The following is a 16,445-nucleotide window of genomic DNA, read 5'->3' on the forward strand; positions in this document are numbered from 1 at the left end:
GCAGCAACTATGGCTTTGAAATTATTGGGCCCATTACATCAGTATGAAGAAGTAAGACTCACCACTGGCACTATCCAGACGAGTCCCTTACACAGTCTTGCTTGTCAAAGTGGGCCTCTTACTTCTTCATTTCTTTTATTACCAACTCTTGCTCAATTATGAAATCACCAAATGACAATTCCTAATCACCCAGCTTATTTAATTATTTTGAATACAGGGGATATTGACCCCGTCACTTTACCTCGGGTGGGCTTCCCAGTTGGAATGCACCTTGAGCCCCTCTTCCAGGGTCTTCCTACACCCACCTTAGAAAATGCTACTTCTGTATTTCTGTGCAATCCTCCTTTTTTAGTACTAGAATCGCTCTACATCAAGGATCTAAAGTTTGTCTCTCCCATGGTGTTTTACTATCTGTTTCTCTCAGTTCTTCAGTCATATCAGGGTGCTGCCATCATTTACAATGATGGCAATGAAATCATGGATGGAGTGGTAAATGCTTTTACATTTCCTACTGGTCAGGAATGGCTTAAGTTGCAAGGGACATAGTGTTTTTGTAATGGAACCCCTGGACTCATAGCTAGTAGCAGAGCCCTAAGTTTTATTAAACAGCTCTCCCTCGACTGTGGTGTAGTTTATAGTGTCTTCATGAGTGGTCTCCAAGCTGTTGATCAGTGATGCCTTTGTCATCCTGTGATATCTGCTTTCAGAATCTTCTCTTTGACATTAGTGATACTACCTGCTAAGTTGTCTTTTTCTGGGCCCCAAATTGTGTGTGTCCCAGTGAATGATCTGGCTGACCATTCATGGTTAGAGAATCGCTTACCCACCAAACATTCGTTTTTATGATCCTAGGTGCAGATTGTGTGTGCAAGTAAGACCTCTACTGGTTAAGAGTTGGATCATCTAGTGAGCTACTCCCCCTTTAATAAATTCAACATTATGAAGCAGACTACGGCTAGAAGGCGCTTCTCTTTCAATTCTTCTTGCAAGGAATACACTGTCCCTTACAGACAGTAGCTCACATCCCACTGCACTGCTCGCCCATTCTGGTTCTCCATGCCAAGTTTATCTTTCCGATTCTTTGTCTCTAATGTTAGCAGATGATGTACAAACAGTTGAAATGGTTATTCGTAGAAACGTAGAAGAAATTGGTTTTTATTCTCAGGTCTAATGTTTTATAGTGCTTTAATGGCGGAGTTGGGTTGTGGGGGTTGGGGTGTCTCCTTTAGTGTGCTACAACCTTGACCCAACTTACTCCACCAGCTGCCTCGGTCACACCTCTTTATTCTGTTTTTAATTAGTTTTAGATGTCGTTAGCCCTTTTTTGTCACACCCTATCTTAATTTTTTAGGGGTTCCCCTTTATATAGCAATCCAGTTTAGCCAAGACCTTAAGGATTTATTATCCTTGATACTAACTGATGATGATAGACCAGTTGAAGACATTTCTGTGCTTTCTGAGAGAGAGTGGGCTGTATTCACATCTTTTACACTTCCGCTACAACAGACAGGAGGTGGAACAATAGTGGAAGGGACACCTCCTGCCACGTGCTGATCCCTGGGGAAACCTTATGTTGCTACTATATGTCCTGCTGATCTTTGTTACATTTTTAGCCTTTTCACTTTTGCTGTTACAGATATCCTCCCTACCTCTGCTAGATAGAATTATTTATTTATTTTACTTTATTACCACTGCATTGGGTCAGGAGAGGGGGGGGGGGTGTAGGCATGAAGACAGTGTCTCAAACTGTAGATGAACCCCAGTGGGCCCCGTCTGCTGTCTGGCCTGCAGACCAGCCCAACCCATATACTTTTATCTCTTATTCAGTTATTTTCCTTCTCTGCCGTGAATCCTGTCAATGCCATGATTTTACCACACCTACATACTATCACATTTTGATCAAATTTCTGGTCGATGTCACTAATTCCGGATGAACTGTTGCATGACGAGGGGCGGCTAACCTCACTGTTCAATCGCTTAATCACTCCCCAACTTAAGATTGTGGGTTTCAGTCTGCTTCGACTCCTTAGATTAACGCAAATGAAACTTGGATTGTGCACGACCACCACCACACAGATATTTTGTGGACATCACCATTTGGGACATAGAATTAAGTCTATCAACTCTTAATATCACCTTCGAAAGCAGAACACCTAGCTCACTTGCACCAAATATCACCAGACTCTGAAAGCCTGAATTAGTGATTACCCATTAGAGTGAATATTAGGGGTGAATGGAGTTCAGTTCCTTGAATAATTATTAATGTGCAAGCAACCAGGCCACCTCAGGAAAAGGTGGAAGCTGTCCTCAGATGATATGCTGTGTTCAAGGTAGTGGACTGATGTTACTCCAGGGATGACATCTTCCTTCCTCCTCCCTCCTGACCCCCCCCCCCCCCCCCCCCCCCTCAATGCATATAGACTGAGGAAAGGACATACTGCATGCTTGTTAGAAACACGAGAACTCCCCTTTAAGCAAGATATGGAATCCTGCTTTGTTGTGTATTAAAATGCAGTGAACTTTTTTGTTTCCAGCAGTGTGATTAAATTGCAACTTGTGACGGGGCTACATCATTCTTGTCTATTTTTACCACATATTGACACTTTATGTATACCAGGCACCATTAGGAAGACAACATTTATACAGATTTTGCCACATGAGGAGTGTTCTGTCTTTGGCCCATGGATTGGGGTAAACTCTTGTTTGGTGAGGTACGTAGGGCATTTTATTAGAGGATGGAAAACAGATACATCATTGAAATATGTGTAATTCAATGCAAGATCTAGTAATAAAACACTATTAAAAACATTATTGACTACATAATCAGTTGTTGTTTGATGGCATTGTAAACTGAAAATAAAGACTGAAGAACATTGACAGTTCCTACTACATTCTGATGTTCTTATTCTGCCAATCAATAATGGTAAAGTCATTAATATCAGTCATGTAGTAAAAATCAAACAATGGAAAATCCAGAATGGAATGTAACAATACGAGGGAAGCAAAGGTGCTACTCACCATATAGCGGAGATGCTGAGTAGCGATAGGCACAATAAAAAGATTCACACAATCATAGCTCCCAACCATTAAGGTCTTTGTCAGCAGTAGACACACATACACACATGCGCACACTCCCGCAAGTGCAACTTGCACACACATCTGCAGTGTCACAGAGCTGAAACTACACTGCGAGCAGCAGCACCACTGCATGATGGGAGTGGCGACTGGGTGGGGGTAAGGAGGAAGGAGGGGGAGGGAAGGACAGTCAAGTGTTGCAGTTTAGACGGAGAGCAGAAGAGAAGGTGCAGAGGGGGGAGAGGCTAAGTAGCTGAAAGGAGAGAAATAAAAGTAAATTAAAAGACTGAGTGTGGCGGTGAAATGACGGCTGTGTAGCGCTGGAATGGGAACAGGAAGGGGGCTGGATGGGTGAGGGGTTGACTTAACGAAGGTTGAGGCCAGGAGGGTTATGGGAACGTAGGATGTATTGCAGGGAAAGTTCCCACCTGCGCAATTCAGATAAGCTGGTGTTGGTGGAAAGAATCCATACGGCACAGGCTGTGATGCAGTCATTGAGATGAGGGGTATCATGTTTGGCAGTGTGTTCAGCTACAAGGTGATCCACTTGTTTTTTGGCCACAGTTTGTTGGTGGCCGTACATGCGGACAGACAGCTTGTTGGTTGTCGTGCCTACATTGAATGCAGCACAGTTGTTGCAGCTTAGCTTGTAAATCACATGACTGGTTTCACAGGTAGCCCTGCCCTTGATGGGATAGGTGATGTTAGTGACCGGAAGGAGTAGGTGGTGGTAGGAGGATGTATGGGACAGGTGTTGCATCTAGGTCTATTACAGGGGTATGAGCCATTAGGTAAGGGATAGGGAGCAGGGGTTGTGTAAGGATGGAGGAGTATATTGTGTAGGTTCGGTGGACAGCGGAATACCACGGTAGGGGGGGGGGGGGAAGGATAGTGGGTAGGACACTAAATCATCTCAGGGCACGACGAGAGGTAATTGAAACCCTGGCGGAGAATGTAATTCAGTTGCTCCAGTCTCGGATGGTACTGAGTTACGAGGGGAATGCTCCTCTGTGGCCGGACTGTGGGACTTTGGGAGTTGGTGGGAGACTGGAAAGATAAGGCACGGGAGATTTGTTTTTGTACAAGGACGGGAGGTTAATTACGGTCAGGGAAGGCTTCAGTTAGACCCTTGGTATATTTTGAGAGGGACTGCTCGTCACTGCAGATGCGATGACCATGGGTGGCTAGGCTGTATGGAAGGGACTTCTTGGTATGAAACGGGTGGCAGCTGTCGAAGTGGGGGTGTTACTGGTGGTTAGTAGGTTTGTTATGGATGGAGGTACTGATGTAGCCATCCCTGAGGAGGAGGTCAACCTCTAGGAAGGTGGTTTGTTGGGTTGAGTAGGACCAGGTGAAGCAAATTGGAGAGAAGTTGTTCGAGGTTCTGGAGGAATGTGAAAAAGGTGTCCTCACCTTTAATCCAGATAGCGTAGATGTCATCAGTGAATCTGAACTGGGTGACGGGTTTAGGATTCTGGGTTTTTAGGAAGGGTTCCTCTTGATGGCCCATGAATAGGTTAGCATAGGGTGGTGCCATGCGGCTGCCCATAGCCGTACTGCGGATTTGTTTGTAGGTAATGCCTTAAAAGGAGAAGTAATTGTGGGTGAGGATATGGTTGATCATGGAGACTAGGAAGGAGGTTGTCGGTTTGTAATCCATAGGGCGTCTGGAAAGGTAGTGTTCGATAGCAGTAAGGCCATGGGCATTAGGAATGTTAATGTAGAGGGAGGTGGCATCAGTAGTGACGAGCAGGGCACTGTGTGGTAAAGGGAAAGGAACTTGTGAGAGCCGGTCGAGGAAATTGTTGGTATCTTTTATATAGGAGGATAGGTTCTGGGTAATAGGTTGAAGGTGTTGGTCTATGTCTATGACAGAAGTGATTCTCTCAGTAGGGGCACAGTAACCGCCCACAATGGGGCGTCCTGGGTGGTTGGGTTTATGGACTTTAGGAAGCATGTAGAAGGTGGGAGTGTGGGGAGTGGTAGGGGTAAGTAGAGAGATGGACTCTGGGGAGAGGTTCTGGGATGGGCCTTAGGATTTGAGTAGTAACTGGAGATCCTGCTGGATTGCTGGAATGGGATCACTGTGGCATGGTTTGTAGGTGAAAGTATCTGACATCTGATGGAGTCCTGCCACGTAATCCTTGCAGTTCAAAACTATGGTGGTGGAGCCTTTGCCTGCAGGTAGGATTATAAGATTGGGATCAGTTTTTAGATGGTGGACTGCAGTTCTTGCTGCGGATGTAAGGTAAGTACGTATGTTGAGGGATTTGGGGAATGATGGTGAAGCAAGGTTCGAGGATAAGAAATTCTGGAAAGTTAACAGGGTGTGGTTTGGAGGCAGTGGGGGTGCATCACAGTTGGATGGAGGAGTGAAGTCAGTTAGGCAAGGTTCAAGGCAAGGTTCAATATTGGTCATTTGGTTGAGTCCGATTGGTCGAGTTGGTGGCAAAAAGTGTTTCCACTGTTGGGACGGGGAGAACATCTTTAATTAATCCTGCATGGTTGAATTTGGGAGTGGGGCAAAAGGTGAGGCCTTCGGAAAGGGCTGATATTTCTGAGGGGCTAAGGGTTCTGGAAGAAAGGTTCAAGACTGTGTTGTGTGTCTGTTTAGGTTTTGAGTTCTGTGGGAGTGAGTTTTGGAGGGTAGGATAAGTGTAGTAGGTCTGCGAGACAGAGTTTGTCAGCTATGAGGGGACATGGGGGAGGGCTGGAGGTGGTTGTAGAAGTGATGGACAGTGCTACTCCGATGCGGGAGTAGGAATTGAGCAGGATGGAGCGCTTTTTGAGGTTGCGTTGTGCATGTTGCTCAAGTTCCTGTAGGGCAAGAGGTTCATTGTGTGTTATGGGTTCCAGGAATTTGGGATTACATAGCAGGTGAATTTTGCAGATGGAGAGAAGGTACTTCAAGGAGGATTGGGCTTGGTTGATATGGTTTTGCAGGACTGTGTTGCCAAGGACTAAGGATTGGCGGAATCTGAACAGGTGGAGGTCATTGTGAATGAGGGGTGGCAACCAGAAATAGGTAATTTGATGGTAAGGCTATTAGGGTGGGATTTCATGAGTCAAGTAACAACGCAGGAACAGTATGTGGGACTGGGATCTGAATAGGGATAAGGAAACTTTTCTGTATAGATGCAGATAGAAAGAGCAAAGATCCATGGTGGGGCAAAAGTGCAAAAAAATACATACGAAAGTAGAATTATGTCCGTCATTTCACCGCCACAGCCAGTCTTTTAATTTATTTTTATTTCTCTTCTTTCTGGTACTTAGCCCCCGCCCCCACCCATCCCGCACCTTCTTTCCTGCTCTCCGTCTAAACTGCAACACTTCACTGTCCACCACTCCTACCATACTATCCCTCCCCCTCCCTGCCCCAGCCTCCTCCTTACCCCCACCCAGTCGCCACTCCCATAATGCACTGGTGCTGCTGCTCGCAGTGTAGTTTCAGCTCTCTCAGACTGCAGACGTGTGTGCAAGTTACGCTTGCTTGCTTGCGTGCGTGTGTGTGTGTGTGTGTGTGTGTGTGTGTGTGTGTGTGTGTGTGTACTGCTGACAAAGGCCTTAATGACCGAAAGCTATGATTGTGTGAATATTTTATTTTGCCTATCACGACTCAGCATCTACGCTATATGGTGAGTAACAACTTTCCTTCCCTCGTATTGTTACATCATACAGTAAGTTTGTTATGTCATTATTATAATCTCAAAATAATTGTTTACCAGATCCATAAATGTAAGAGAGTTACAAATTTACTGACCAATACTTACTCTCAGGAGGTAAAATTTTTAGTACTAGTGATAAGCGGATGTTGAATGTACACAAAACCATCAAGGCTTTCAGAGCTGAGGAAAGTAGGATAAGTTGGGTAAATTTAAAAAGGGACTGGTCGTTCAGATCCCAGGGCGGGCAGTTTTAAAAATGTTACGTCCTAGGTGTAGGTACTGGCCACCAATTTCATCTTGTTGTTTTCTCAAGTAAATTTTCCTTTTTAATCCATAACTAAATTCACCATGCACTTTGTAAATCAGATCTTTGCTGATGGACTACATATCATCAAATAGTTTTTATATTCAACATGATTAAAAATGTAATTGAGAATTGTTAAACACTCCTGCAAAACAAGCTGCTGGGAAAGAACTTTGTGTTGGGAGGGGGGGGGGGGGGGGGGGCGCTATGTTTGGTTGCATATTGTGAGAGGCATCCAAGGTGCCTTTCCAACACGTTTTTGAGTGTCTTTCAAAGACATTCTTTGTGCTTTGGAGTGATCTGACAAATGCAACATAACAGCAATTGGAACACAGTTAAAGTGACCTTAAACCTGAGATATTCAAGCCTAAGATGGGAGATTTTGAATTGGCACACTCCTTTTATTCTGTGCAGTAGTTCTTTCACTTAATTTTTCACTATACAGTAATACTAGGAACTATATGAAACTATAAATCTCATTTTGAATTTTTGTTTTTTAACTATGAATGTAGTAACTTGTTTCGTGACCTTGTAGCTTGGCTCAAGATGGGGCCATGAAATGTGAAGGGAGAGGAGGGGGTGGGGTTTGTGGTTAAATCACTAGAGGTTTTTATAGTGCAACAAATGTAACTGTTATATTTCCATTTCATACCATTTTACCTCTTGGAGAAGTCCTGTCAGTACTATACATACCTTGATTGAAAAAGAGTTATTGGTGCGAAGATGGAATATCTGTCATGCCTGGATCAGTTTTCTGTTAAGAGTTGTTAAAAATTCATCATCAAGGATGCACAACTGTTAAAAGTACTTTTTTCACAACTGAGTTAATTTTGTTTTAAATTTTAATAAACAAATTAAATTTCAGGGTCTTACACCTGGAACACCAATCTTCATCACAAAATTTGTACCTGCTGAAGTTCAAACACCATGCTTGGGAGCAGCTGCACTTCTACCTCCTAACCCAACGGCTGGTCCTCCTGCACTTAAGACTGTTTTCCCTGGAAATGTTTCACTGGTTAGTAGCAGCAGTTTCTAATTGTGTCAGATAAGTATGTAAATTATTCTTATATTGGCTATGCTTTTGGCGATGAAATGGAAAAAAGGTACTGTTGAAGAGATCTTAGTTTCATTGTCTGAATGTGAAGTATTATGATTCAGTGCAGTGTGTAGTAGACTGGTTTCAGCACTCACACCTGCTATACATTCCACACTTATCTACTAAAAATATTTGTAATTTAAAAACAGCATGAATATAGTATTAAGTGTAACACATTCCACCATGTCATTGAAAATAATCAACTTTCCCTTCTGCCAGAAGGAGGAGCCACAGGTTCTGATTGCTTGCAAATTTCAATACCTTTATATGTGTGCTCTCCTGCCACTGCTTGGTGAGTAGTTTTTTTATCTGTCCTGTTACATTATATTCAGTTTTCAGAAGATATCGTAGTTCACTCCTGCTGACTAGCTAAAACATTACACGTCATATGATAAAATAGCTTTGGCACATACCTGGAAGAATCCTGGAGATACTAAAAGGTATCAGATAGATTATATAATGGTAAGACAGAGATTTAGGAACCAGGTTTTAAATTGTAAGACATTTCCAGGGGAAGATCTGGATTCTGACCACAATCTATTGGTTATGAACTGCAGATGGAAACTGAAGAAACTGCAAAAAGGTGGGAATTTAAGGAGATGGGACCTGGATAAACTGAAAGAACCAGAGGTTGTAGAGAGTTTCAGGGAGAGCATAAGGGAACAGTTGACAGGAATGGGGGAAAGAAATACAGTAGAAGAAGAATGGGTAGCTCTGAGGGATGAAGTAGTGAAGGCAGCAGAGGATCAAGTAGGTAAAAAGACGAGGGCTAATAGAAATCCTTGGGTAACAGAAGAAATATTGAATTTAATTGATGAAAGGAGAAAATATAAAAATGCAGTAAATGAAGCAGGCAAAAAGGAATACAAACGTCTCAAAAATGAGATCGACAGGAAGTGCAAAATGGCTAAGGAGGGATGGCTAGAGGACAAATGTAAGGATGTAGAGACTTGTCTCACTAGGGGTAAGATAGATACTGCCTACAGGAAAATTAAAGAGACCTTTGGAGAGAAGAGAACCACTTGTACGAATATCAAGAGCTCAGATGGCAACCCAGTTCTATACAAAGAAGGGAAGGCAGAAAGGTGGAAGGAGTATATAGAGGGTTTATACAAGGGCGATGTACTTGAGGACAATATTATGGAAATGGAAGAGGATGTAGATGAAGATGAAATGGGAGATAAGATACTGCGTGAAGAGTTTGACAGAGCACTGAAAGACCTGAGTCGAAACAAGGCCTCGGGAGTAGATAACATTCCATTAGAACTACTGATGGCCTTGGGAGAGCCAGTCATGACAAAACTCTACCATCTGGTGAGCAAGATGTATGAGACAGGCGAAATACCCACAGACTTCAAGAAGAATATAATAATTCCAATCCCAAAGAAAGCAGGTGTTAACAGATGTGAAAATTACCAAACTATCAGTTTAATAAGTCACAGCTGCAAAATACTAACGCGAATTCTTTACAGACGAATGGAAGAACTGGTAGAAGCGGACCTCGGGGAAGATCAGTTTGGATTTCGTAGAAATGTTGGAACACGTGAGGCAATACTAACCTTACGACTTATCTTAGAAGAAAGATTAAGAAAAGGCAAACCTACGTTTCTAGCATTTGTAGACTTAGAGAAAGCTTTTGACAACGTTAACAGGAATACTCTCTTTCAAATTCTGAAGGTGGCATGGGGTAAAATACAAGGAGCGAAAGGCTATTTACAATTTGTACAGAAACCAGATGGCGGTTATAAGAGTCGAGGGGCATGAAAGGGGAGCAGTGGTTGGGAAAGGAGTGAGACAGGGTTGTAGCCTCTCCCCGATGTTATTCAATCTGTATATTGAGCAAGCAGTAAAGGAAACAAAAGAAAAATTCGGAGTAGGTATTAAATTTCATGGAGAAGAAGTAAAAACTTTGAGGTTCGCCGATGACATTGTAATTCTGTCAGAGACAGCAAAGGACTTGGAAGAGCAGTTGAACGGAATGGACAGTGTCTTGAAAGGAGGATATAAGATGAACATCAACAAAAGCAAAACGAGGATAATGGAATGTAGTCAAATTAAATCGGGTGATGCTGAGGGGATTAGATTAGGAAATGAGACACTTAAAGTAGTAAAGGAGTTTTGCTATTTAGGAAGTAAAATAACTGATGATGGTCGAAGTAGAGAGGATATAAAATGTAGACTGGCAATGGCAAGGAAATCGTTTCTGAAGACGAGAAATTTGTTAACATCGAGTATAGATTTAAGTGTCAGGAAGTCGTTTCTGAAAGAATTTGTATGGAGTGTAGCCATGTGTGGATGTGAAACATGGACGATAACCAGTTTGGACAAGAAGAGAATAGAAGCTTTCGAAATGTGGTGCTACAGAAGAACGCTGAAGATAAGCTGGGTAGATCACGTAACTAATGAGGAGGTATTGAATAGGATTGGGGAGAAGAGAAGTTTGTGGCACAACTTGAGTAGAAGAAGGGATCGGTTGGTAGGACATGTTTTGAGGCATCAAGTGATCACAAATTTAGCATTGGAGGGCAGCGTGGAGGGTAAAAATCGTAGAGGGAGACCAAGAGATCAATACACTAAGCAGATTCAGAAGGATGTAGGTTGCAGTAGGTACTGGGAGATGAAGAAGCTTGCACAGGATAGAGTAGTATGGAGAGCTGCGTCAAACCAGTCTCAGGACTGAAGACCACAACAACAACACATACATTGTTAATTATATGGTGTTATACAAACAATATTTGCAACACCAGAGGTCTCTCTACTTACCAGTACAGAAGTAGAAACTACAGGAGGTGTGGAGATGCACACAAGTAAGAAGTCATCCTGAATCCCTTAGACTCACAGGAATTTGAAAAAAAGTCATTCTTTGGCAGTCAGAGATTTATTGATAACAAGAGATAAAAGTTAAGATACATGATTGTACAAAATTTTTCCTTCCCTCCTGCAAACCATATCATGAGAGATATCATAATGCAGAAAATATATGAGACATAACAGTTGACATGAGCATGACTCTCAGTTTATCTGCTTCGGATCACAAGGTTGGTAAAAACTTACATAAAAAACAAACCTCAAAGCCTTCTGCATGCTTTTAGGCGGCTGTCGCTAGTGGGCAGCTGTTGAAGCATCATAGTCCATGGGGCTGATTCAGATAAACAGAGCTCTGTCTGGATGGACATTTTCCCTCCAAATTTTTCCCAAAGTAGCAAAGATTTGTAAGCAATTGTTTCGTCTTTGAAAGGATTCAGACTACTTCAAAATAGCATGCTACAGTTGGAGATAGAGCTATCAGAAGTGTCATACTGTTTTTAGGCACTAAAAATATTTGATTATTTAAAATCAAATGAAATGTATAGCATTGTTAATTTCAGGAAGGAGGCAGTTATCTGCCACAATACAGTGAAAGCTGACCTGAAAAAAAATGTGAATGGGAAAATGTAGGTACCACAGAAGTGAAGAACATAACCGAGAAAGTAAGTGGATCGCTAGGAAAAAAATTGCATTTACTTGGAACATCTGCTCTCCCACATTTCCATACTTTATTAAAACTGAGTTTATGTGACTCAGTGTCAGACCCTCTATATCAGACACTACATTATGTTTTAATTACCAAAACTGTGATCATTTGTTGTATGTTTGCTGCAGCGGGGAAACTTTTTGTGCCATCATGGAACAAAGGTGCAGGAATCTCGTATATCATATACATCTCCACCAAAGTGTGTAAATTGTTCAGTTGATCGTCCTATGCTGAAGTAGGGATTGCCGTGTTAAGCTGAGACGTGAAAACATCGGTAACTGAAGGTGACAAGGGGAATCATATGGTAAGGTTAAGAAATTCATCAAAGTTATGTAGTCAGCAGCATTTGCCACATCTTTTGCAACAGTTCTTAAAAAATCTCATCATAAACAGTGCCTTGACTGAAATTTGGACTTCAGAATTGGCCCTGAGTACATGTTCTTGCAGTTGCAGCTGCAGCTGCAAAGGGAAAACTTTCTCTGAAAAGTTATGCTTCAAAGGCAACAGATTTTCCAAACATTCAATCTCAATAATGTAAACTGTCAACAAACTTGTTCACACAAATATCACCACCTCCAAGGAAAGAGAAAAACCAGAAACTGGAGAAAACCAAGTAAATCAAATTAAAAAGACTGATTCACTGAACACTGCTACAATACAGTGGTGAAGGCAGTGGCTTCAGTATTGATCTCATGCTGGAAAAACCAAAAAGCCCAACTACCATTTTCCACACCATCTTTTGCACATCATCATAGCAGACAAAATGAGGAGGAGAATGAAAACCTCAACTGATCAGAGGCACTTTAGTGAGTTTAGAACTTTCATGAAGGATCTCAAACTGATAGCACTGGAAAAACCTCTATGCTTCTGTCTGCAGGAGACACTTGGAAAGCTGTAATGATTTCTGTGTTAAGAGCCTATTCTCTCCATGAGCAAGAAAATCTTAATGGCAATAGAGCCAAGAATAGGATGGTGTTATTCATGAGTAATGCATGCCACATGTCACCCGTTCCATTCATGGCTAGCTCGAAGGCAACAGCAATTGTCATTCATATTTCACTGATAATCACCATATACATAGCATTTTCACCTCATTGGCCTCTCAATAAATAGACTCTTCAGTATAGATTTAAGTGCCAGGAAGTCGTTTCTGAAAGTATTTGTATGGAGCGTAACCATGTATGGAAGTGAAACGTGGATGATAAATAGTTTAGACAAGAAGAGAATAGAAGGTTTCGAAATGTGGTGCTACAGAAGAATGCTGAAGATTAGATGGGTAGATCATATAACTAATGAGGAGGTATTGAATAGGATTGGGGAGAAGAGAAGTTTGTGGCACAACTTGACCAGACGAAGAGATCGGTTGGTAGGACGTGTTCTGAGACATCGAGGGATCACCAATTTAGTATTGGAGGGCAGCGTGGAGGGTAAAAATCATAGAGGGAGACCAAGAGATGAATACACTAAGCAGATTCAGCAGGATGTAGGTTGCAGTAGGTACTGGGAGATGAAGAAGCTTGCACAGGATAGAGTAGCATGGAGAGCTGCATCAAACCAGTCCCAGGACTGAAGACCACAACAACAATAATATGTAATAAGTAACTCCTCCCATCATGGGCACTTCTTGGGGATTTCATTTTACATAATATGTTTTCGGATTTGGATAAAACCTGACTAGAGGGTGAAGTCCTCAAGAAACTCATTGAATCACAAGACACTTGTATCTTGAAGCTGAGATCAAGCTATGGATTTCAGGTCAAGACTTGAGTGGACCACGTCACAAATGTGATCTACTATGCCTCTGAGACATTAATACTTCACTTCTACAATGGAATAACAAATGTGAGTCAGCATTCAGAGACAATGGGTGACTGCAGAAGCACTGGACCAGAACACCAAGAGAGACTTTGGTGATCTTTCAGGTAATGAAGAAAAAAAAAGCACATAATTAGAGATAGCAGAGAAAGATCATAGCAAGAGTTTCTGAATTCCATTAATTGGTCCATACCTGCTTCAAAGTTTTGGTAATCAATCAGGATGATCTTTGTTAAAGGTAGATTCACATCTATCTCTGCCACAACGAATGATGATACTTTTTTTCTCTTTAACTTCATGACCTGGTACAGGACAGAAATCTAGTATATATCGTTTTTTGAACTATATATGATCTCAAGGAACACCTTATCCAGTTCCCATGTAAGTTCAGGAAGTATCATTCGACCCTAGACAACCTGACCCTTCTGGTGGCAGTGGTTTACTTAGATGACTCTAAGGAATAGCTTTAGTTGAATGTTTCCAGAGAGTCTTAAGGATTAACGGAGTGGCTTCAGTGCTAAGCTATATATAATCGTCGTGGCTCTCAAGAGGTGAGATGTGCCCGTATGAAAACTTCCCTCACATGCTCCAACTTCCAGTGTTCTGGAGTCCGTCCAGAGAATTTACTGAGCAGGAAATCTTTTTCAGATTATCCAGGCCACCTTGTTCTCTCTATTGAAGCAAGAGCTAGAAGGTGTCACTCTGTTGTGTTCTGGGGCACTCCGGACTTTGAAGGAATGGGATTGCGGATGCAGCTTTCATATAGGCTTGTGATCATTCAAGGCCTGCCTACAGTCAGTTAAGTAACTGGGTAAGATAGAGAGGGCCGTCGCTAGTATAAGGGAGAGAAAGTGGCTGGAAATCACCTGGCTGTAGTACACTTCCATTCCATCACTCAGATGAAACAAGTTTATTTTATGTCACCTTTGTATAGTGCAGAGCCCATTGACACATAGCTTCTTACTGTGTTGTAAAAAGTCTGCTGAATGCACCACAATTTGTGTCACTGTATCAGTGCACCACATATTAACTGAATGTTGTTCATATGCTGACAGAGGGCATTAAAGGAGTTTGCTAGAGACTTGCCCTCTATTTGATGAGGTGGTTGACTGAGTGGATCACGGAGTTCAACATTTTGTGAGGTATCAGGACTCTTTTAAAAGTCTGTAGGTGACCGATTCAAATTGCTGGCTCCTTCCCTCTTCTTCTTTTTTTTTATGTGTCAGTCAGCTGCATGTAAATGGAAGAAAACTAGTATTTTTATCCAGCTCTCTTGATTTTTGTGTGTATATATATTATGTTAAGACTATCGTAATTTGGTGCTTGCTGACAATCGTATACATTTTTATTGTTTGTTGAAATGTAATTATTTAAAATTATAAATAATTTAATTATTTCAGTTTTTGAGACACTCATACTAGTTACGTTGCTGTAGGTTCACTAACCACACACTGAAGTCCAAATTTTAGTCAGGGCACTGTTTTTGATGAGATTTTTTAAGAACTGTTGCAAAAGATGTGGCAAATGCTGCTGACTACATAACTTTGATAAATTTCTTAGACTTACCATGTATGATTCCCCTTGTCACCTTCAGTTACCGATGTTTTCACTAGCAGTGTGTATCATAAAGTGTGCGTATCAAGTGTGTAGTCCGATCTGTAAAGTTTTGTCAGTGATGCCACGTAATATGTTTGTTTGAAAATATGAAATAGTAACAGTAATACTCTTAATTTATAAAAGGAGAATGTTCTTCTTCATGTGTCCCAAAAGCACATAATCTCACGATTATTCATTTTTCTATAAATGCCCTGAACACAATTATTCATTTATTTATAAGATTACCCATCCCTCTTACTAGCTTCCCACGAATAAAAGAAAATGTTGTTCAGTGCCCCCACACCTGAGACAGAAGTAGAACAAGCCATGCTGCCTTTATGCTGAATCATGCAGACCTGGGATAAGACTCTGGAATCATGTTTGGGAAGCCAACACTTCAAATTGCTGTCTGACCATCCATATTTAGATTTTCTGTGACACTTCTCTCAGTAGTTTGACGTGTCCTGGGATGATTCATTTGAAAGGCCAATTTCTTTCCCAAATCTGAGCTTATGAGCTGTCTCTGACGACCCATTCGTTTCATTCATTCGCCCATTTCATTCATTTTCACCCATTTTGTTCATTTTTGTCCATTTAATTGATATACTTATTCCACTACAATTTGCAGGATTTGATGGTGATTGTGAGAGGGAGGGAGCGAGTGAGCCCTCTTTTCAGGTCTGGTGCAGAAATGCAACCCTCTTTGCTCTCCCCAATTTTGCCAAATTCAGGCATCTACTGACATGTGAAAACTATTTCACATGACAATGCTCTGATTCTTACATTATCCCCGTTGTCAACTTCGCATTGATAAGACAAGACTTTTTTTTGTATAGTCCACAAATGCATACACTCATAATAAGCAAAAGGTGACTTAGATGAGAAGGTATGTTTTGAGGTATCAGAAGCCTCAACATGTGTGTCATAGTGTGTAGATGATTAGTGTGGGAAGAGTATTTGATGTCATTCATTTTGTATCTAGCATGATACAGTGAAATTACACCAGTGGCATAGCAGCTAATGAATATATTATAGCTCAGATCTGTTCCAAATGCTGAAGTATTTGTTCAAAAGGAAATATAGTTTTAATGATATTGAGTACAGTGAAACTAATATGGGAGGGTAATAAATACTTAACCTGGTTTTTCAGCCCATTTGTCTTTAATATGACAATTTTCTGGTAGGTTACATAAATGTGAACTGCTATGCTGGTCCATTAGTCTCACAGAAAAACGAATGTAGAATTAATAGTTGAACTTACAAGAAATATACAGCCATGTAAATAGAACTTGTCCTACTAAGGCTCCTAATGTGTCATTTAATTGAAGAAAATTCAATTTCTGTGACCACAAGGATAACAGTACTGGGCAGCTAAATGTG

At 41.4% G+C, this 16,445-nt stretch overlaps 1 protein-coding gene across 2 annotated transcripts in view; it reads left to right on the top strand.

Moving 5' to 3' along the window:
* Positions 1 to 16,445, top strand: part of LOC124620002 (zinc finger protein 37-like) — a 150,702-nt gene that overhangs the window by 6,602 nt on the left and 127,655 nt on the right. For both annotated transcript variants that reach the window (XM_047146670.1, XM_047146678.1), the window contains exon 2: positions 7,910 to 8,059. In XM_047146670.1, the coding sequence (XP_047002626.1) occupies positions 7,910 to 8,059 (150 nt within the window). The remainder of the gene's footprint in view (positions 1 to 7,909; positions 8,060 to 16,445) is intronic.

This window comes from Schistocerca americana, chromosome 1 (genome assembly GCF_021461395.2).
Source record: "Schistocerca americana isolate TAMUIC-IGC-003095 chromosome 1, iqSchAmer2.1, whole genome shotgun sequence".
In the NCBI taxonomy this organism is placed as follows: domain Eukaryota; kingdom Metazoa; phylum Arthropoda; class Insecta; order Orthoptera; family Acrididae; genus Schistocerca; species Schistocerca americana.